The 23,018-nt window shown below is 40.9% G+C and overlaps 1 protein-coding gene across 7 annotated transcripts in view; it reads left to right on the top strand.

Moving 5' to 3' along the window:
* The window catches only part of TNC (tenascin C), a 106,485-nt gene that overhangs the window by 80,596 nt on the left and 2,871 nt on the right, over positions 1–23,018 (top strand). For 4 of the 7 annotated variants that reach the window (XM_019510504.1, XM_019510511.1, XM_019510507.1 and 1 more), the window contains 12 exons: positions 99–371; positions 2,831–3,106; positions 5,186–5,458; positions 7,097–7,369; positions 12,560–12,682; positions 14,600–14,743; positions 15,558–15,677; positions 17,136–17,279; positions 19,103–19,233; positions 19,976–20,108; positions 22,113–22,264; positions 22,409–22,505. In XM_019510504.1, the coding sequence (XP_019366049.1) occupies positions 99–371; positions 2,831–3,106; positions 5,186–5,458; positions 7,097–7,369; positions 12,560–12,682; positions 14,600–14,743; positions 15,558–15,677; positions 17,136–17,279; positions 19,103–19,233; positions 19,976–20,108; positions 22,113–22,264; positions 22,409–22,505 (2,139 nt within the window). The remainder of the gene's footprint in view (positions 1–98; positions 372–2,830; positions 3,107–5,185; positions 5,459–7,096; positions 7,370–12,559; positions 12,683–14,599; positions 14,744–15,557; positions 15,678–17,135; positions 17,280–19,102; positions 19,234–19,975; positions 20,109–22,112; positions 22,265–22,408; positions 22,506–23,018) is intronic. The other 3 variants (XM_019510508.1, XM_019510509.1, XM_019510505.1) reach the window with 2 other exon arrangements.

Here is a 23,018-nt window from a genome sequence, read left to right as displayed (position 1 = left end):
ACCTCTGATTAGTGTTTTTTTATTTGTTTTATTTCATTTTACTTTTACTCTGTGTTTTAATAATTGCAACACATGTCCATTTGTTTTTCTTCTTGTAGTAGATGAACCTCTCCTTAGCAAACTAACTGTCTCAAACGCTACCTCAAACAGTGCGTCTCTCACGTGGGAAGCACAGGACACTGCCTTTGATCACTTTGTTTTAGAAGTCAGAAACTCTGACTTGCCTTTGGACTCCCTGGTGCACACAGTGTCAGGGGCTTCAAGAAGTTTTGTAATCACCAATCTAAGAGCTGCCACTAATTACACTGTCCAACTCCATGGTCTAGTTGATGGGCAAATTGGTCAGACTTTGACAGCAGTGGCAACCACAGGTATTGCATCTTCAAGGTTTGCTTTTTCTATTGTTTCTTCCACTGTCTTCTAAGCTGCTCTAAAACATGGCTCTGGTCAGACATCACCATTGCTCATCTAAGTCACCTTCTTTAGTGTGGGAACAAGTTGAATGAGCTGAACCCAAGCCCATTCTAAAGAAAGGATATCTAGGACCATGGGAAAGGCTGAAAAAGTGTCCCCATCATTAAGGGAGCAACATAGTAAACCTCTGATTGGTTTCTTTATATATACACTTATCTGCAAGTTCTGTGTATATATATAACTGACTTGGTCCAGATGGATTTCTCTGGAATATCTTTGCCTTTGGTCTGAAATAATACTGTCATTCATTCTATATCATCCATCCTCATTTGCCTGTGACCCTCCATGAGGGTGAACTCTCTTTGTCCTACCAAAAAGGCATCTGCATGCCATTTTGGTTCCTTGTTTGTAAAGGTCACATGTCTCTTATGGTATTGGCATTTGCATTTCTCTACTGTTGTTTTCTGTGGCATGCTGAATCACCAACAGGAACTGCATGGAGTGGTCCAGTTATCTAACGCTGGTCCAAAAGTGTTCTCTCTGCCTGGCATATTTCATGTCCCCCCACTAGTAAAAAGCTGGGATCAAAAAGAAGTCCATTCCTTCTTGATGATCAGCCTCCCACTCTATCACTTGCATCATTGCTGGTGAGTCTTAAATGGACAGTTCAGTGCTTTCCACTGGATGCCAGAGCTCTTCTGAATGCTGGTGGTGACTCCAGAATATTGGGATCCTACTAAACCTTGCCTGGAGAGATACTTTCACCTTGTGTTGCATGTAGTAACTCCTGGAATTTGGGTGCCATGATATGGGCCTGCTTGACATGGATGCAAATGGCATGTGACGGAATGTGCCTGTTTCAGGATCGGGATAGAAAAGATTGTTCTCTTCAACCTGCATGCAGGGCTGAGGGGTCTGTGTCTGGTATCACTACATTCTCCATCTACAGTTGTCTGCCTCTGCATCCCAGTCTTCAGAAGCACTAAGCTTTCCCAATGACAATTTCATTACCAACCATGCTGGCACTACTGGTCACTAGATGACAGCATGATGACAGACCCAGCATGCATCCTTAATTGGGGGCACTTAGATGCACCTGCTCCTGGACTAGGGAATGGGGGGACAAACTCTCTCCTAGATCATTTACTCTGAGTCTTGGGTGGGAGAATCAGTTCTGGAACATTTTGCAGCACTTCAGTTATTTCAGTTATCAATACAGTTTTGCTCTTCAGTTGTTCTGTTATTCATTGACAAATGTCTGTTATCTTCCCCAGCATGAATCACTTATAGAATTACTTCCCCTAAATAATTACTGATTCCATTTCACCAAGGTGTCCCAAAACATTTTGATAAAAGGGGTTTCCATAAATGATTTTTTGATTCATTTAAAAATAAAATAAATGGCTTTGCTCCAGTTCAAGATATTCAGTTTGAGGATGAGATCAATACATGGGACATTTCTGTGTGTGAGGAAGGCTTTTATCATCAGAAGAATATGGGACTAAAAAAGTATAATGGCCTTCATTCAATATTCAACAATATGGCTAAATAGATAAAGGTCCTTGACTGGAACTTATCCTACCTGAATTCCTGTAATTTTCTCTGCCACTAGTTGCTGGGTGATCCAAACAAGTTCCTGTACTTCAATACACCAAGCCTTATTGTCCCCATAGCCCACTGATGGGGATAATTATATTGACCTTCTTCTGTGCATGAAGCTCTCTGACTTTTATGCATGAAAATCTCCCTTGTTTTATCCAATAGATTTGGCTTTTTCAAAATAAAGTCCTGGTACATATTCCTGAACATTACACAAAGGGGCTAAGTGATGCTGCACCACTCTGCATTACGGGATTTATCATGTAGGTGTTTTGCTTCTACCATAATCCATAGCTGTGGGTTAAGCACCTACAAGATGAGTCCGATACAGGGGGAGAGAGTTAGACATTGCACACTGAAACCCCCAATAGCCAAAATACTTGGCTGCCTAAACTAGCCAATAGGACATATTGAGAAGAGAGCTGACTTGAGGTGTCTATGTGCTTTTGTGTGTTTGGGCCTCACAGCTTCATTTCCAGAGGTGCTGACCATTTGCCAGTTCTCTTTGAATTCACCTGGGCAGCATGCATCTGGCAGTTCTGAAGATAATTTCTAAAAATCTAGTTTTCTTAAGAAATAGAACAACAACAACAAAAAAAGAACAAGTTAAAATGCAATTGAAATTATACCACCAGCATTCAAACAGTTGTTATGAATACCCAGGTTGTCATTCTATTACCTGCTGCAGAACAGATGCTAAAAGCTAAGTACAATGCAGTACAGACACAGCTTTAAGCAGCCATAACCCTCCATTGCTTATTAGCACAGCTCTTCGCTAAGTAATGCTTTCTCTTCACCTGTGTTCCTTTCCCTTCAGAGGCTGAGCCACAGCTGGGCACGCTAACACTCACAAACGTTACCCCCGACAGCTTCAACCTCTCATGGACCACAAGAAATGGGCCTTTTGCAAAGTTTGTTATAAATGTTAGAGATTCCTATTCAGCACACGAACCTCAGGAGCTTACAGTGTCGGGAGGTGCCCGCAACGCTCACATCTCAGGCCTGGTAGATTACACTGGCTATGACATTAATATTAAGGGCACCACCAGTGCAGGTGTCCACACAGAGCCCCTCACTGCTTTTGTCATGACAGGTACCCATTTAAAGGTTCTTTTTGGTTTCTTTTTTTTTTACTTATGCTTTTAAAATTTATTTTGCCATGGAGCAAAGTACAGAATTTTCTCTTTTGCTCCCCTATGTAACAAAATATCTGCTCCAGCAATGCTGGCTATGCTTAGTGGCTTCAGATCACATAATGATGTTGACACTTAAAGAGATCATTCGGTATTGGAGGCCCAGAGAAAGTGTGCAGCAGGGTCAGGTGGACAAATGAGCATATGTGGCTGGTACCACAAGGCCGATAATCTAATCTACTGCACTTGTTGGGATTCAGAGCAGCACTGCCTGTTTAAGATTCCTGCTGTCTTGTAGGCTCAGTTACACTGAGTAGTCCTGACAGTGTGTGAGGTTGACAGCTCCTTTCTGTGCGACTTGTGAAATTTCAAAGGGCCAGGACTTTAGCTCTAGAGCCTATTTGAGGCTTTTGAAGTGGTAGTAATATCCTGTAAAGCTGAAAACCCATTACTGTTACTAATGAGTAGCATTGGCAGAACATAATTTTTGTAAATTATTCAGAAAAATCAAATATTTTCTACTAACCATATTGGAGAGCAGCAGTTACTGGCATGAGCTCTCAGTAAATCAGTGAGATGTCTAGTGTAATTTCTCACCGGTTGGCCCTTCACAAATTAGCCTTTGGTTGACCAAGTATCTGTTTTATTAATTCATTTTCATTTAGGTTTATGCAAAATCTAAAAGCAGGAACCTATTGCTGTAGACATCTTCAGCTTGTATTAAAATCACAAGCTGACTAATAAAAAGCAAAATCAAGGCCACAAACTCCTCCATATATAAGCACCACTTCAGCTACAGATTCCATTTTTTCCCAAAGATAGAATCTAAACATTTTTGGTTATTTTAAAGTCTTGAATAACTTTCTGTTCAGAGTAATTGACAAGTTCTATTAAAAATCTAAAATAAAAGGAAAGTTATTTTGCACCAGAAAGCCAGAATTTTTGTTCAAAAATATTGAAACAAACTATTATGATCATCTATTACTTTTTTCAAATTTGGTTTCAGTTCAAACCAGTTGTCAAAACCACCCCTTTCCTGCATAAAAGTTTGATTTTGACTAACTTGCCTTTTCCAACAGAAGCGTGTTACTTAAAAAAAAAAACAGAACAAAACACTATTTATAAATATCCATTGAAGTAAATGGAAGCTTAGTCTTGTAGGAGTGATAGATTTTATGAATGGAGTAAAATGGGACAACTGGGGCAAGAATTTGTGAATGAGATTGTGATGTTTAGTAGCCTCCCTGAAGGCCAAAAAAAAAAGCTCCGTACTCACCAGATCACTATGTCAAATTGTGCATATTTTTAAATGAGCTCTTTGAAAAATCCAGCCACTTATTTTAATGGTCAGTGGCAACTGAACTCTTGACAATCCCTTAAATTAAAACTAAGGATATTTTGGTCTGAAAATTATCAGGGAGGAGGGAAATCTATACTGGAATACCTTTAAGTTGTTGACATAAAAAGGGAAGGTTGCCCATAATTAATTTTGACTAGGTAGCTAGTCTGATCTGAAGCCATTAGCCCCCAACTTTATCTAGTGAAATTTCATTTTTTCAAAGAAATAATCCTTGGGTAATTGAGAACTTGTGCTTCCAATGACCTTAATTCTAATTTTACTGGGTCAATCCTTGGAAGAAAAAGCAAAAGATAGTGCTTCAAAGTTAGATACAGGAGGAGAAATATCAGGCTTTTTATTAAATTATCCAAATAATTTCTAAGCCTGTATTATTTATGATTCACTGTGTGCATGTGAAATTAAATAAATGTGTTTAATCACTTATGTTGAGGATGTTCAAAGAGGCCAAAGACAGTTAGGTGCTGAAATACTACTGATGTTAAATGGAAATGTGGCATCTAACTCCTTTAAGCTCCTTTGAAAATCCCTCCTTTGTTGTGCTGGTCATGCATTTCCATTAAATCCTATGGGTTGTGGGAGGTTTATGACTGATTTATGGTGGCTTCCATGACGCTGTTTAACTTGCAATATTTTTCGCTTCTTTTCTTTTTTGTGTTTTTTGCACCTTCCCTTCTTTTAGAGGCCATGCCCCCACTGGAAAATCTAACTGTCTCTGACATTAACCCTTATGGGTTCACAGTGTCCTGGATGGCATCGGAGAATGCCTTTGACAACTTTCTAGTAATCGTGGTGGATTCTGGCAAGCTGCTGGACCCACAAGAGTTCCTCCTTACAGGAACCCAGCGGCATCTGAAGCTTAAAGGCCTTATTACTGGCATTGGCTATGAGGTTATGCTTTATGGTTTTGCCAAGGGGCGCCAAACAAAGCCCCTAAGCATTGTGGCCATTACAGGTATTTTAACGTGAACAAATTATTCTTTTCAATCCTTCCTTTCACACTTATATTCTCACTTGGAAGATGTTCTGTGCAATCCATTTGCAAAACAACCATGGCTTTTGCATCCTCTTCATCATGGCAACACATACTTCATCATGATCAATAGGTTCACTAGCATGATTTCATCCCCTGTTTCTTGGTGCTTTCTTTATTTCCTGTCTGTATGGGGTTCAATGGAAAAAAAAAAATGAGAGGAGGGTGGAAGGGAGAATTGCTAATGTTTGCTCCATGCAAGAATCCTTTATGGGAGTCTTTAAAAAAAAAGAGACTGGACTCAGAAGTTCATCAAATGAACAACCTCTGGCATCTCAAAATTCTCCAACTGTGAGGACCATTCAGGAAGAAAGTTATTATGAACTTCCTGCCCATAAGCTCCTTCCTTTCATTCTGTACGCAGATTGACTAAGAAAAAAAAATCAAGAATGATCATTACAACTAGCAGAGTTGGTGTTCCTGTCAGCATATGATTGCCCATTCTCTCATACTCATCATAGCTGAGCTTCTTCAGCTGCATCTAGGCTTTCTTGAAAAGTACTGTTACCTGACTGCCTCTCTAGTCCAAACTCTACCCTCCATCAGATTCCATCCAATGAGTTTTCTGACTCCATATATCAGCAAAGCTTGAGTTATTCATCTGAATGTTGGCATGAATATAAATGTGCACCTCTCACTGTGGAAAAGGCAAGTACATTGGAGATACTAGAATGTTTGCTGATGATGACAGTAAAATTTTAGACAAGATTGCTGCAGCTAGTGAACCCAGGGGCATATTATGAGGGAGATAAAGAAAATAATTAGTGCAGACCTATCCTTGGGTTAAGTAGCATGACTCACAGAAGTCAAATTGTTTGATATAACATGGTTAAAAACAGTCAATGAAATATAGACCAGCAATATTTCCCCTCCTTTTCTATCTCCAAAGATGACACTAAAGGTTCTAGAAATATTTTTTTTGGACATAAAGGTACAGCTTAGAGGATATGGGTCTTCAATATTCTTCATTTATTTCAAAGGAGAAGTGGATATTCTAATTCAGCTTTGATCAGAAACATCAGGAAGGCTAGGACCATGTGCAAAAAGTGTTTGGCATAAGGGAAGGAATCTCTTCAGTGGCTTCTCTATAGGGCTTTTCTTCCCTATCAAATGTGGAGAAGCAAGCGGTATTGTAGACGCTGCTGTAAATTATTAATGATGGGTTTTTAAAAAAAAATAAAGGTCTCACAAGGGATGTATAACTCTAGTGGAAGACAGAGAACAAATAAATATCAGCATGTTTATTAATGCACAACAGGGGCATATCCTATATATCCCGATAATGGTTCCATTGTTGGATATTGAAAGTTTGCACATGCCCACTTACACATTATCATACATCTTGTACTACACATGTATCACTCTGAAGATTCAACCCTTACTGGGCTTTTCCCCCCTCCTTTTAATAGCAAGCCAACTGTTTCCATTTCTTTGAACTGTGGCTGGATTCTTATAGCACGCTGTAACCTGACCTAAGGCAGGTCACTATGAACTGGTAAAAAAAATATGTTTATGTGATCAATCATTTCTTTTCCCTACTGCTATTTTCTCCTTTTTTAGAAGCAGAACCTGAGGTCGACAACCTTCTGGTTTCAGATGCTACCCCAGATGGCTTCCGTCTTTCCTGGACTGCAGATGATGGGGTTTTCGACAGCTTTTTTATTAAAATCAGGGATATCAAAAAGCAGTCTGATCCATGGGAACGTATAGTACCAGGTCATGAACGCACCCAAGATATAACAGGGCTGAAAGAGGGTACTGAGTATGAAATTGAACTCTATGGAATTATCAGTGGACGGCGTTCCCAACCCATAAATACAGTAGCTATCACAGGTATTGTCCCTACAATGGAGGGGAAAAGCATCATGCGCATAACTCTCTCTAATTTCTCTCCATCTCTTATCCAAGTTGTCCGCTGAATTTCACAGACTGTCTCTTGCCCACATTCGTAACCCACATTTTGTGGTTCTTTGCCATGTGCCTAATCTGATGGAACTTTCTCACCTTCTTCTGCCTGACTGTCTTCATTATGTCATAAAAGACTGAGTGCTTTATTTCATACTTGTTACCTGAAGGTAAGACAACAGAGTCTAGGGATCAGCATAGATTTCAGGAGCAAAAAGTGTTTTCCCTCTTGCTGGTCATTCCCATGAACCTCCCTGTTGTCTTTAGGACAGCCTACAGTCACATATCGCTATCCTACATCAGCTTGCCAACATATAAAAAAAAGGCTAATAAATCTCACCAAGGGCCCAGGGGTGTTGAGAGACTAATCAATTAGGTCTTGATCTGCAAGATACTAACCGCTGTCAACCTTCAGCTGAAGATGCTTAACGTGACACAGAAGTCTCTAGTCTCTGACAGAATTAAGCCTTTAATATCTGTGAAATGCTTTGTAGTTTTCACATGGAGGATACACGGGACATAGGTACTACTAGTGTGCAAAACACTTTGGTATCAGTGACTACTCAGCTGAATTTACCACCTAATAGCATCCTCAGTGGAAAAAGCAGGTGCAAGCGGTTACAAATATTATTTTATCTTTTAAAAGAAGAGACCATGGCCTGATTCCACAGTGCCTTATACCAGCTTTACATGGGTGGAACTCTTCTGACTTTAATGGAGCCAGAGAGGGCAACAAACACAGTAATGTTGTGGTTCCAGTACATCCACTGCATTATTCTTGAGTGTCTAACTCCCTTAGGTACCATTAAAAATCTCTACCAAAACTAAACCCCACTTTCAGAGCACTCTACCCCCCACCCTTCCACTACAGTTGAGAGGAGGAGAGGGCCATTAAGGGCACAGACAAAAGTGACAATTGTTGCCTGGTCTGGCCACAGAAAGCAGTTTATAGCTATGACCAAACACAAATGGAAAGCTGCAGCTTGCTTAAAAATGACTGACTGGGTGAAAATCTGACCCCTCATTACTATGAGGGGTCAGATGAAGATGTTTCAAAATACAGTCTTTTATAACTTCCAGCTGCACTGCCTGCCAGCCTCAAGCTGTTTTCAGCATGGGAGGGGAGGAAAGGGAGCAGGGTGAGTTCAGTCTAGGGGATGTGCAGCCCCTGCTGGAGGGTATTGGAGCCCCTGCCTCAGCCCCTCTGAGGTTGGGGGGGTGCAATTCACTCACCTCACCCTCCACAGCTGGCTGGGGAACCCCTAGAATGACCTCCCCCTGCTCCCTTCCTCTTTCTGAAAACTTTGAAGCCTTGCAGGGAGCAGCAGCCATTGGCAGGGGAAACCCACTGCAGGCTCCCAGCCAGCAGCTAGATCCCCTCCTCCCTGGAACCAACAGTGAACTTCTGTTTGTTCCTGGGGATCACTGTAACTCAGAACACTTCCTGCGAGGGATTCTCAGTAGGGCTGCACTTCTGTCCGCACCTGAAAAGAATGCCGAGGCAGTAGGGGAGTACCTATTTTGTTTTCCAACAGTGGTCAGATAAAACATTTTGCAAGTTCGTGCTAGATTTGCCAAGTGTGTTGGTCAAAAACCAGCAGAACGCCTCCCACAAAAGCTGAAGCATTCAGTTTGACATTTTTCAATGAAGCATTTAGGGGTTTTTTTCCAGTTCCAAACAACGCTGAAACAAAACATTTTGAAATTTAGGTCACTTTTGTTTAAGAAAAATATTAAATGCTTGAAAAAGAATTCAAATTCTTTATTTGGATGAACGAATGATGCTGTTTGACCCCAAATAGTTTTTAAAAATTCTGTTTACTGAAAAAATTAAAAATTCATTTCAAATCAGCTTGATTTTTTTGTTTGTTTGTTCAGTCCTACAAGCAAAAAAAGAAGTTACTTATTTGCAAAACTTTTACTGATTATCTTTATTCAATGTCTTAAAAGGCTTTGATGATAAAATCAGTATTGAAAAGGCATCTCCTGAGATGCATGGCACCATGATTCATCTAACCAATTATGGTGCTAATTCTTAGCTGGAAAATGCACATTTCTGATGAGCTCCCAACTGATTACAATCACTCTCTTAAATAAACAGCAAATGAATATACGTAGTCTCTGAGACATTTGCACTAAGCAGAGCGTCCATCCATCACAGACAACCTTTCTTCTCACCAAAGGTTTGACTCACAACAGGGAAATGTTTAAAGTCAACTGTACTTGTTAGCAGCGTGTCCCCATTTTCACTGACTCACAGGATATTTATGGTAAATCACTGGCAGTTATAATTTTCCTCATGACTACATTCTTATTCAGCCCTTTCAGAAAGATTTAGGGGCATGTCAGCTACTGAAGCCAATGGTGCAAAAGACAAACACCCATAAATAGCCCATGGATAATTGATAATAGATATGGGCCCATAAAAATGCAACTAAATAACTCAGGCGGCAGGTTATACCATTCCTGACAATGACAGTCAATGGCACCAGGAAAGCTAAATAGCTTTTTGATTTACTAGTTATTAGTCTTCAAGAACATTTGGACTTTGATGGCAAAAAAGCATTTGGCAGCACCAAAGTAGGTAGCTAAAGGTGGATTATAATGAGTCCTACTGCATGATGGCCTGAGTGAGTACAAGCTCAAGCCACCAAACTCTTTTATCCCCCGTTGTATTTCTTATTACTGTTTAATTTTCCTCAGATTGTCACTTCATGGCTAACTTGGCAACCATAGCTGAGTGCGATGCAACTTTATTTAACCTATTTTGCTTTTTGCTTTGCTTTTTGGCGGGGGGGTGCTTACTTTTGAACACACTTCTAGAACCAATGTCTACAGAAAACTGTGGAGATAATTTACAGTTCTCAGGGGAGCTTAGGTTGTTTTCCTTTCCTTTTGCTTCAACCGATTTAGCGTTCCTGGCGCTGGAACTCCTGGAATACCTGGAGCCTACAACCCTCCTCAACTCCTTTTCTGGAATCTTTCCAAGCTGTCTTACTCAGAGCCTTCTTTTTTCTCTTCACCCTACACACTGGCATGTCTCCACCGATCATTTAAATGTGGCTCGTGTTTGGTATTTGTCCCTCCTCTGCTAATTGACTTCTCTTGTGTGGGCTATTTATTTTTGTTAACACTCATCAGAGTTGTTTTGGTTACAGTCAAAAAGCAGATTAGGACTGAAATGCCTGAATATAAACTATCCAGCACCAGGTCTCTTCCCCCAGTGCTGCTGGGGGCCCCTCCACATTCAAATCACAGTAACTTAAATTCCAGCTTGTTGAAATATTTTTCAGTCGAGGGCAAAATGCTGTTATCCATCTTCAGACTGAATCTCAAAAACGCCCATGAGTTACTCTAATTATTCAAGTAGTGCATGCAGCAAGATTTAAACACTGTCTGATTCCAGGCATCATGTATACAAAATCAGGAGACAGTTTTGGGAAGGCAAGAAGTGTGTGTGTGTGTGTGTGTGTGTGTGTGTGTGACTGTTTAAAAGCAGTGCCCCCAAAAATATTATTACATCACAGTCCCACCTCCCCTCATAAATCCATGAGCTCACGGGTTCCACCTATGCAAAAATAAAAATGGATCTATATTTTGTGCATGCTCTGGCTGCTGTTCCTCTGGTAATGCAAATCAGACACAAATCCAGCTTAACTGGTTGGCATTTCCAGAGAGGCACAAAGCTACTGGAGCATACCAATGAATCCACCCTATGTTGTTATTCTTATTTATTGAGTGCCAACAATGTGCTCACTGGTGTACAGAATAAGACAGCTTCTGCCCAAAGAGTTTGCTGCTCAAACATGAGCTGCCATTCCTTCACAAGGCGCATGGCTCATCTGTGCCACTTTAAATTCTGACTAGTGAGGACCCTCACTTTGGAGAGAGCAAGAGAAACAGTTTTAGTTGTAGGAGTGAAAATTAAATAAATTCCTTCCCTTTCTACCTCCCTCTAAACCATTTGTTCTCTGACTCTAAATATTCCATCATTTCAGAGCCAGGGAAAGTATTTTTCCTGTCTTTCTCCCTATGGTAAAATCCTAATCTTATATGCAAAGACCAAGTTAAAGAGGCTTTAAGTGAGGGGCCCTACTTTGGGGCTAAAGTGAGGGAATTCCTTCTTTTTTATTTTATTTCATTTTTTTGGTAATCAGGGTACAGAGTTAGCAGTATGTATTAGTAAGATTAGTATAGCCATGCCACAGATGATACTATAGTCCATTATACACATCAGCAGACAGGTTCATTTACAGCTGTGGTCCCAGTGGATACCCCTAACCTATTGTCTGCTACTGCAAAGAGAATGAGGTAGGATTTTGCTGCCTTCTCTCTGCAAGCTGGAAGTCCTTCCTTTGGTGCAAAGGGTTCCCTCTTTACCCTGCGCCTTCACCAACTTTTATTTGGGTTAGGCTTCAGTTTTATTTTTCTGGATTCTGCAATATCATTTAGGATTTGATCCTGCAAATTACTGATCTCCCTCAGCTCCCTTTGCAGTCAGCAGGCACTTAGGATGTCCAGCATCTCATAGGACAGGGCTTTTTATGCACTTAGACCCGAGTTTCAAGACCTTAGTGGCCTTCCACCCTATTACAGCCTTGGTAGCTTGAAAGCAGACTTTTTCCAACCTAAAGACAATTATGGACAAATAAATTTCAGGATGCACGAGTGAGATTCAGGAGATTAAATAAAAAACTAAAAATAATCTGAATGAATTTGGATTATGACTAGAGCAGAGTTTCTGTAATTAAAAAAATTAAAATTGTCCCATAAATGTAAATTTTTCATAGCCACTGAAGTCTCCAGTATTTCCCTGTATTATAGGATCCTATGTATATATAGTTAGCAGCTGTTTTACCAGGCTAAACACTGCTGTAATTTTATTGAACAAAAATCAAAACCAAAAGGAAGATTGTTCTAAGTGTGTGATAAAAAATCGTAAGTGCATGGAATCTTTTGATCTAGCATTGTGTGGATGGAATATTTATAGCTTTTTTTCTCCTTGGATAGAAACTTGAAATCAATGTTATTCCAGTGAGAAGGATGGATATATACATGATCTAACTTTTTCTGTGTTCTCTATGGTGTGTTTCTTTGCTCTCCCTACTCTGCTGGTAGCCATGGGATCTCCCAAAGGAATCAATTTCACTGACATCACTGAAAACTCAGCTACAGTCACCTGGATGCTTCCAAGAACCCGAGTAGAAAGTTTCCGGATTCTCTATACCCCCAAAACTGGAGGTGAGAATGCAAGAATATAGAAAACGCTGGTGAGAGAGAAGTGAGCAAGCTGAAGTGATTGCATTATTCCGGTGTCTGTTACTCAGTGGACACATCTACATATGCATTTGATTTGTCCTAAGTTTATTCTGGTGTAAAATACTCTGGAGTAAATGCTTTTGGGCAGGTGTCTACACATGTAGGGATTAGGGAGGAGATTTGCTGCTCTTTGCACCAAGTGTCCTGCAGCCCTGCAATGGGCCCCTGCTGCCACTTGGGGGAGGTCAAGGCTCCCCCTGCATGCTAGCCAAGGGGCTGGAAGGGAACACTGGGCCAGGAAACAGCCGTCTCCTGGCCCCAAGCAGCTGCCTGCTGCTGGGGCAGGGACAATGTTCCGCTAACTTGCTGCTAGTTGCCCCACCAGCAGACTGGGGCAGGGGACTGGGACCTACCCCACCCCTGCAGCTCCATGCCTCAATCCCCTGCAAAGGTGGGCAAGGAGCAGGATCCCCTGTACCTCCCCGCCCCCCAGGGAGCTCCCAGCACCAGTTCTGTATAGTAAGCACATGTACGTGTAGACACACATGCTTACTTTGCAGCAAACTATACTAAATGCACAGTTAAGCCTCTCATATAGACACACCGAGTCTGTAGCTGTCTGGCCACAGGTCACAGAGGTTCATTGTATTGTGCTAGCCAGCTGCTGGCCAGAAACTTAGGAGTGCACTGAAGTGATTTTGGTGAATAGGCTTACAGTATATGGCAAGTTCTGCACACCATGGGTCAAATTTGACAAAGATCTCAGAACTGGACTCCCTTATGCTCATAACCCATATCTGAGACCAAATTCACCAAAGATCTCCTTTTCTGTTAAGGTTCCTAAACCAGTGTTCACAAGAGCTCATCCCCCTGTGTGCTGAGTATCTTGGAAGATCTTTCTTTTAAAGATTAAGAGTCGTTTAACAAAATCACCCCAACTTAGCTGAAACTCAGTTGAATTTCTGCCAATGATACTTCATTTCACTGAACACAACGCGACTCAGTTTTAGCACTTAATTCACAGACAAGAATCTGTCATTTTAAAGCGACTTCCTAGATGAGCAGCGCACTTTAGCACAGCTAAGGAATGTTTCAGGGTTAGCAAAAAGCATGCAGAAATGTACTAGAGGCAACAGAAATATGCTGGAAGTGCCAGTTGAACAAAAAGGAAGACAGGCCAAGATTTATGCCCTGACATAGCATACCATTTAAGCATGTGTATAACTTTACACACATTAAAGAGTCCCACTAAATTCAACAGGAATGCTTAGGAACATTAAATTATACATGTCCTTATGCGTCATACTAGACATTCACCAGAATTTGGGGGAAATAAACTTCCTGAATTGCTGTCTATTCTGGTAAGATTTCATGACTGGTAGCTGTGGGATCTCCCAAAGGGATCGCCATATAGATGGGCCAACAATAAGCTTCATGTAGGTAGCTGGCCTTTCTCTATCTCCTTCCAGAAACAAAATAAGTCTATAGTTACAACAAGGCTTTGATTTTCACCTATGTTTAACTGCACATGCAAATATCTCCATCTGCACATGACAGCTGCCTAACTTACACATGAAAATATACCATGTTACATGAACAGGGTAAGATTTTATTTTTCTTTACATTTATTTGACTACTAGGGATACATATTAATAACCCAGTCTCTTTGATTCATATTTATATTATCTTCATTTATCCTCAGATGCTAAATTTTCCCTGGTCTACACCCAGGCAATACCATTATGTTAGTGGTTTTAACCTCGAGGAAAATTCAGCTTCATAGGAAAAACCCATTTTCATCCTGGAAAAGATCATATTTGTTTGGAACACGGCAGGGCAAGCCTAAACACTAGTTGGGATGTCATCTCACCATTCCTTCACCATTTCATTTGATTTTAGGTACTGTTAATGTTGTGACAGTTGATGGAACCAAGACTAGGACCAAGTTGGTGAAACTGATCCCTGGTGTAGAATATGTTGTCAACATCACCTCTGTCAAAGGATTTGAAGAAAGTGAGCCTGTCTCTGGATCTCTGAAAACAGGTAATACCAAAGAGAAAGCAGACTCAACTTCATCTTTTTTCAGGTAGTCATATAGATGGCTCAGAAATTAGAGATGAAAGGATACCTAAGATCACAGAAACTACAGAATCTTGCACAATATAACTGTTTCCTAGATCACTAGGAGCTCAGAACCACGGGTGAGGGTTCAATGTACTCAACATGAGAGAGGAAGATGTACTTGATGTCCCCTTTCTGCTCTAATCAGAGCAACCAATGCAGGTTCCCAACAGAGAGGCATGAAATGAAGGGAAAGGCAGGGTCTCTACAAGGAAAAAAAACAAGAAAAAGAAGGGGAAACAAGAAAAGAAAAGCAGGATATGCAATGAAAAAATTGCTGAGTGAATCAATAGGTCACCATGGCTGTGGACAGACATCATTTCTTATCCCAGACTTAGGAGTCTGAGTTTCCTCCAAGAAACTGCCTGAAATGGAGGATGTTGGGAGTAATATGTCAGCTCTGATAAAAGCCTCAAGACTGATGATGTCAAGACTGTACCTGAGAGCTTTTGGATTCGGAACATGAATATAACTAGTTATCAGAGTATGCCTCTTGGGATTTGTTTAATTCTCTCTTGCAATTACCTTGCTTTGCACCAGTGGCATCTGTTGACATTTTTCATAACGTGATGTCTTTGCTATAAAGCCCAAGCATTCTGAAGGGGATCTGATCAACTAGATCAAGCAGCAGTTTGTGCACAGTTTTGATTATGTGCCCAGCCCACTATGTATTGCATGTAACAAAGAGGCTTTTAATGTGTTTCTTTAATCCCTTCAATATTATCTTCCCCTTCAGCTCTGGACAGCCCATCTGGCCTAGTGGTGGTGAATATCACAGATTCTGAGGCCTTAGCAACCTGGCAGCCAGCAATTGCTGCTGTGGACAATTATGTCATCTCCTATATTTCTGAGGAGGGTAAGTGCAATCAGTGGGGGTTCTCTGAGTTGATAAGTCTACAGCCACTGCGAGATGATCCAGAATGGATTCAGTAACAGAAACCCAACAGGCTCAGGCATCAACATTTATTTTTGCCCAGGGTGGCGGGGGGGAGGGTAAGATGATGGACATGTGGAAAGTTTTCTGCATTTCAAATGACAGCCTTCTTCCCAAGGGGCCTTTGGATCCCCATGTACTCAGCACCCATGCTAACGGAAGAGAATTTTATTTTGAATTGTAAGTGCACATTAGACTTCATAGATTTCACAGGTTTTTAGGGTCAGAGCGGACCTTAGCATCAAGTCCGACCCCGTGCCCTGGGCAAGAAAGAGTGCTGGGGTCAGATGACCCCAGCTAGGTGCTTGTCTAGTCTCCTCTTAGAGGCCTCCAAGGTAGAGGAGAGCACCACCTCCCTTGGAAGGCCATTCCAGATTTTGGCAACCCTTACTGTAAAGAATTTTTTCCTAATGTCTAAACTAAATCTGCTCTCCGTCAGTTTATGGCCATTGTTCCTAGGAACCCCAAGCAGCACCCTGCTAACTGAGTATCCCCTATTTCTTGCTGCCCCCTCCCCCCCGCAATGAATCTGTAGACAACTACAAGATCCCCTCTCAGCCTCCTTTTGCAGAGGCTGAAGAGATTCAGGTTCCTCAATTTCTCCTCGTAGGATCTAACCTGTAGACCCTTAACCATAAGAGTAGCCCTCCTCTGAAGTAGCCCTCCTCTGAGCTCTCTCAAGGTTATCCACATCCCTCTTGAAGAGCGGTGCCCAGAACTGGATGCACTACTCCACCTGTAGTCTTACCAATGCCTCATAGAGGGGAAGCATCACCTCCTTACACCTGCTTGTGATGCACCTTCCAATGCATGAGCAAGTGCGGTTAGCTTTACTTTTCACTTCATCACATTGACGACTCATGTTCACTTTGGAGTCAACTATGACTCCGAGATCCCTTTCTGCTGCTGTGCTGCTTAGAAAGTCACCTCCTAACCTGTAGGTGTGTTGGTGATTCTTTCTCCCTAGATGTAGCACTTTGACTTATTTTAAAATATTCTCACTTTAGTTGTCAGTGCCTGTTCCAGATGATGAACAGTTAAGAAACTATGTCTGTGGTCACTTTGGAAAGAAACAGGCCCTCTTATTATCTTCATCATGTGCCTAAGGATGTGCAAATACTTTTTCTACAGAAATGATCAGAGACCGCAGCAACCCAAGTTTAGCCTTGGTGCAGGTTGATGCACTGATTCCAATGAGCTCAATACTTCTGCTTCTTTTAGCCTCATTCCCACATTCCACAGACAGTGATAAATTAAACTGATCACAGGCGTTAAGGCTGTTTGAGAAGTACACATCATGCTGAAGGGTTGCATTGGCTTTGAGTTGTCCATAAACAGTACAAGTTATCTCTTCCCATTTTGGTGCATTTTGCTATTTAGAGCCAGAAGTGAAGCAGATGGTGTCTGGGAACACTGTGGAATATGACCTTAATGGCCTTCGACCTGCAACTGAGTATATACTGAGGATGCATGCAGTAAAGGATGCTCAGCAGAGTGCAACTATATCAACCAAATTTACTACAGGTACCACATTGTCTTTCCCCCAGCTGTACAACCTCATGTAGTGCTATAAAAGGCTATGTTTCTTAGGCTATCAGCAATCAAGCACTGTACTTGCTCCATTTTTTAACTTGAAAATCTAAAGCAGAACAGTATTTGCAGTCTGTTGTCACATAGATCAGCCCAGCAGTAGTGTAAATTGTTCAGTTAACTAGCCTCTCAGATCACAGTTCTACAACTGATTTCCCACAATCTAGTAAGTAGGGCATTAGAGTAGGATCCCACCACCCAATTTCTTCAGACCATTAGGATCTATATGTGTGGATACTATCACAGTAGTTTCTAAATTATGCCTCATTATGCTAATGAATTAAATTATCCATACACAAATCCCTTTGCAGTAAGGAAATATTTTCATTTCAGTTACGAGATACTGAGGTACAAAAAAGTTAGTTTGCTTACTCATGAAAGTTTATTGCAGAGTTGAGACCTGAATCCATAGCTCATGAGCCCTAGTCATATTTTACACAATATAGTCATCCTTCTTTAATGAGGCCTAACTTTCTTCCTAAATAATCTTTTTTTTTAAACCCTGAAAGAAGCTGGGGGGTAGGAATTGGGCCAGGATTTCAATAACTCATTTCTTGCTAAAAATATGGTTTTGTCGAAACCAAGTTTCTTTTCATGGGAAAATGTCCATTCTGAAGACATAATTTCAGTTTTCCTATGTGAACTATTAAAAGGATATTTTTGCTTTAAATTGACATTCCAGTTAAAACTTAAATCAAAATGCCAAACCGAACTATCATTTTAGGCTGAAAAAAAATACATTTCTTTTCTTCTTTTTTCTTAAACTAGACACAGAATTTGATTATTTTTTGTTTGAAACATTTTGTTGGAAAAGTTTTGGTTCTTATACCAGACTAATACACATTTCTGTGCATGCAGGATAGCTTCTATGATGTGCTTTTCTGGAGGCATGTCTACATGTGTGCATTTACTACACAGCAAGTGAAATTACTGTGCAGTATGGGTGCACGCCTGTACTGTGCAGTAAATATGGTGACTTATGCTGACTTGAGTGTAAATTTGATACCTGCATCATTAATGCCCAATTAGTTCCTGCACAGTGACACACATGTAGACACCTTACTGCACAGTAGCGTTGTGTGTGGACTGTCCACACACAGCAATAATACACTTTAATGCCTGCACATGTAGGGCATTTTTACACATGCATTTTGCACATAATTGGCAAAATGCATGTCAGTGCTGAGAAAATGGCAGGAGCGCACTTTTGAATTAACACATTGGAGGTGTTTTAGTTCAAATGCGCACCACTGCCATTTTCTGTGCTCTGACACTCATTTCACCACTTATACAACTGACCATGGAGCAGCACTGTTCACATCAGCTCACATGTGATTGAGCTTGCTCCCAAGCAACAAATCTCCAGCATATGGTGGGACAAAAAGGTATGTGTATGCCTTAGATGCCAGTCTATTCCTGCTTACTGCACAGTAATTTACTGTGCAGTAAATTTAAGCTGGCGTAAATGCACATGTAGACATGCCCTGGATCTGGCTGCAACTCAGCCACAGCTCTTTCAGGAGGCAGGGTGAAGTTGCACCTTATAAACTAACTAATTCAGAGATGCAGAAACTTTCGTAAGCAACAGTTTCCTTCATCAGATGCTATTTATTTATTTAATATCCACTGAAGTGAGCTGCTGCTTATGACAGTTTATGGATCAATGGATTAGTTAAGTCTGTAAGGTTCAACTCTGCCCTGCTTGCTGCTGGACTTCAGACTATCATGGCTAATTGCCTGCTTCTTGTCTCTTTCAGGGTTGGATGCTCCAAGAGATCTAAGTGCCATTGATGTTCAATCAGAAACAGCAGTATTGACATGGAGGCCTCCTCGTGCTTCTCTCACTGGCTATCTCCTAATCTATGAGTCTGCTGATGGCAAAGTCAAGGTACAGAACTTGGATCTAAACCAGGAAGTCTGCCATTGGGATGTTGGCAGTAGACGTGCTCAAAATGTGCCAGGGAATGGGACATAAGTGTGTGTCTCAAGTGCTACCCCAAACAGAGATGGATTTAAATACAAGTTTAAGAGTCTTCCTGAATTGCAGATAGTAATGGTGACTTAGCTGCAGTCTAAACTGTGCTATGAATACCAGCACTCTGCAAAACAAAAGATAACACACAACTCTCTACTTTCTTCCATTCAAAGTCTATGCCATAGAAGTGTTAGGCCTTCATATTTCAAACTGATTAGCGATTTTGAGTGCCCTCTTGAGATTTGTTGAGGAGGCCTAATTTTGAAGGGGTGGCTGCTCAGCAATTTGTTTGAAAACCTGTTCCCTTCAAGTTATTTCACAGTGGGTAACCAAAATTGCTGGTCACCGTTGAAAATTTCAATCAAAGTTGTCTAAAGACATACTCTAAAAGACTTTTACCATGATTTGTTGTTAAGCTACACAAGTTAAACATTATAATATTAAACATTCATTTCTGGACACATTCTCTCACACTTCTAATAGAAGCTAACAGGGGGAAAAGCTTTTGGGAGTAAAAATTTTGTAATAAATCACTTCAATGACTTTAAAAGCATAAATGATTTAAATTAAAAGAAATTAACACCTAAAATATGCACTTGTTTCAGACTAAAAGATTTCTAACTGGAGATTTCTCTCTCATTTATTCCCTCTACAGGAAGTCATCCTGGAACCTGAGAAAACTTCCTATGATTTGACTGAGCTGAGCCCATCCACTCAGTACACAGTGAAACTGAGGGCACTGAATAGATCCCTGAAGAGCAACATCATCCACACTATTTTCACGACAAGTAAGGTCCTTGATCTGTGGCAGAGGCTTGGTAACAAATGTTGTTTTAGTGTCTTTTTCACTGAAAAGTTCTGAAAATGTTCATCAAGTTAAGATCTGGAGGAAGCAAACATAATTCCCCCTGAATTCTATTGACTCTACTTACAGGGCATGTCTACACATGAAATTAATGAACCTGAATAAACTCTGGTGCAGTTTGCACCAGAGTTTATTGCTCCTAGGCACCACATGTACATGTGCACCCAGGACTGCAGCATGTTGCACTAGGTTGGAGAAGCCTGGCTGGCAGGGGGCCCAGGGGCTGAGCCTGTCAGCCCAGGGTTGCACCAGACTAGCTCAATGTGCTGCAGAGTGGCTGCCTGGGGCACAAGGGGGCTCCAGTGAAGGGCTAGCCGGCAGATAGCCCCCTCTATGGAAAAGCCCTCATGCCCCAGCCAGTCCCATCAGTGTCTATATGTGAGTTGCAGCACACTAAATAACCCTGCCACAGGACAGTACTTGTGTTTACAAGTACTATCCCACGGAGGCATTTATTAGTTTACTGCGGCTTAATAGGGCCACATGTACAGATGCTGAGACTTCACTGTGGAGCTAATTAGTCAGCTCTGCTGTAAATCTCTCGTGTAGATGTGCCCACAGCGTGCTAAAACCAATGCTATCCAATCATAGCACAGAGGGCCAGAGAAAGTTGTGTTCCATGCTGGGCAACAATCCTTTTTCTAGCCCTTAACAGGAAGGATAAAATTCAGCTAATAAGCCCTGCCACACTTCATCTATATGAAGCATGAATGAGAATTCTGATGAAAAAAAATCAGTTTTTTTGTATAAAGCATTAGCAAGACATTTTTGTTAATCTTTCCAGTCAACATGTACATTTTTTTTTCAAATAAAAAATGGTAAAACAAGCCAACTTTTAAAATGTAAACAAATCAAATATTTTTTGTCCCAAAGTCCTCACAGTGTAATTCCTGAACTAAGTTTCCTCTCTCCTTCCCACTGCAATCAGGTTTCTCCCTGCTACTCTTGGGTGCTCTTTCTGATTCTAGTTGCAAGGGCGATCCGAATGCTATAATGAACTGGGTCTGCAGAAGGTCACATAGAAATTGCCACAGCTAGTAGACAGTTCTCTGAATGACATTTTTTCTTGGGGCAATGAAAACAAAATGGTGTTGCTTAGGATTTAAACTGCTATGAAATTCTGTTTGTCATTCTTTTCTCATCTTGGTCTTCCAAATGCAGCAACATATTCAGATATTCATATTCTCCTTTTACTACATGTACTGAAATTAGGTCAAGGGCTTATAAAAGGCACATAGTCCTGGTTCTGCTCACTGTGGCAAAGTAGGAGTAACTCCACTAAAGTTAATAGAGCTCCACCAACAACTGAGATCAGAATTGGATCCTTGTGTGTTTAAGTGATGTTTGCCAGCTTGGTTACAACCAAGGATTGAATTCTAAAGGTAAAACATGAGTTTCCGTAATTTCAGCTTAATTTTAAGCACGTGTATGAATTCTACTGGCTTCAGTGGGAAGTAAGCATGTAAGTACTGCCCTGCAAAAGTTTCTTCTTCTCAACTACATGTTTACATCTTATAGGTGAAGCGGTGACTTTAGCTTTTGCCTTCACTTTCAGACCTACTCCAATGTAGCAAATGATTATAGGTGTGCTTTTGCCCTGCAGGTATTTCAGATATAACTAAAGTCACTTACACATTGTGTTTATATAACAGATAAGTAGGTAGGTAAATGCATTAATTGCACTTTCAAAAACTGTAGAATCCTGGCTTTAAAAAGTGTGTCCCTAAGTTATTCATGAAACACAAATTATCAGTAGCTTTGTATACAGCTTTTGTATCATGGATTTTCTAGTGATTAGGATAAGGACCTCTTATGGCTGTTTGTGCCCTTGGCTTGCTGCAAGACCTTGGGCAAGTTGTCTTAATTTTCTTACTTATAATAAATGTTTTCTCAAGAGCTCTTCTCTGCTTTCTTCCTTTGCTTGCAGGTGGACTTCTCTATCCTTTCCCTAAAGACTGCTCTCAAGCTCTACTGAACGGAGAAACTGCCTCTGGACTCTACACCATTTATCTGAATGGAGAGAAGTCTCAGCCACTGGAGGTGTACTGTGACATGGGCTCTGATGGCGGTGGATGGATTGTGAGTATATGGTGGGATGGACCACTATATCCATGTTTCCTTGTCGTCTTGTGCTCAGTGCACCAAGCAGAGCTAAGCCTCCTTGTATTACAGCATGTGTTAAAATCTGTCAGACGTAAAACTACTTGCATGTTGGGATTGTAGGTGTTCCTGAGGCGCCATAATGGAAAAGAGGATTTCTACAGGAGTTGGAGGACATACACTGCTGGCTTTGGTGATCCCAAGGATGAGTTCTGGATGGGTAAGCAAGGGTCAAGAGCTTTCTAAAAATAAGGAGTACCCCTGATTCACAGTTAAGGGTGTATGCTCACGATTCCATTGGATAAACAACAATATTTTGTTCTCTACTGCAAAGAGGCTCATAGCAGCGATGATGCAATATGGAATAAAATAAGGGAAGAGAAGCCTAGAAAGGACCTCCAGGGTCATTAAGTCCAGTTCCCTGCTACTGGAGGCATTTATATCGTATAATTGCATTCATAAATTTATCAGGCTTCATCTTAAAATTAGAATTTTGCCCTCTCTACTCCTATTGTAAGGCTATTCCAGAACCTTACTCCTCTGATAGATGGAAGCCTGCTTCCAGTTTCTAGCCTAAATTTGTTTGTGGGCAGTGTACATGCATTTGTTTCTGTGCCCACATACTCTTTTCACTTAAATAGCTCTTTTCCCTTTCTGCTGTTTATGCTTTTGATGTATTTATAGAGTATTAATATTACTTTTAGCTTTTATGACAGAATATGGTGACATAAGT

The sequence above is a fragment of the Gavialis gangeticus genome, unplaced genomic scaffold (genome assembly GCF_001723915.1).
Source record: "Gavialis gangeticus isolate Ggan-Ray unplaced genomic scaffold, GavGan_comp1, whole genome shotgun sequence".
In the NCBI taxonomy this organism is placed as follows: Eukaryota; Metazoa; Chordata; order Crocodylia; family Gavialidae; genus Gavialis; species Gavialis gangeticus.
The sequence above is the reverse complement of the archived record's forward strand: the minus strand, read 5'-3'. Positions and strand labels throughout refer to the sequence as shown.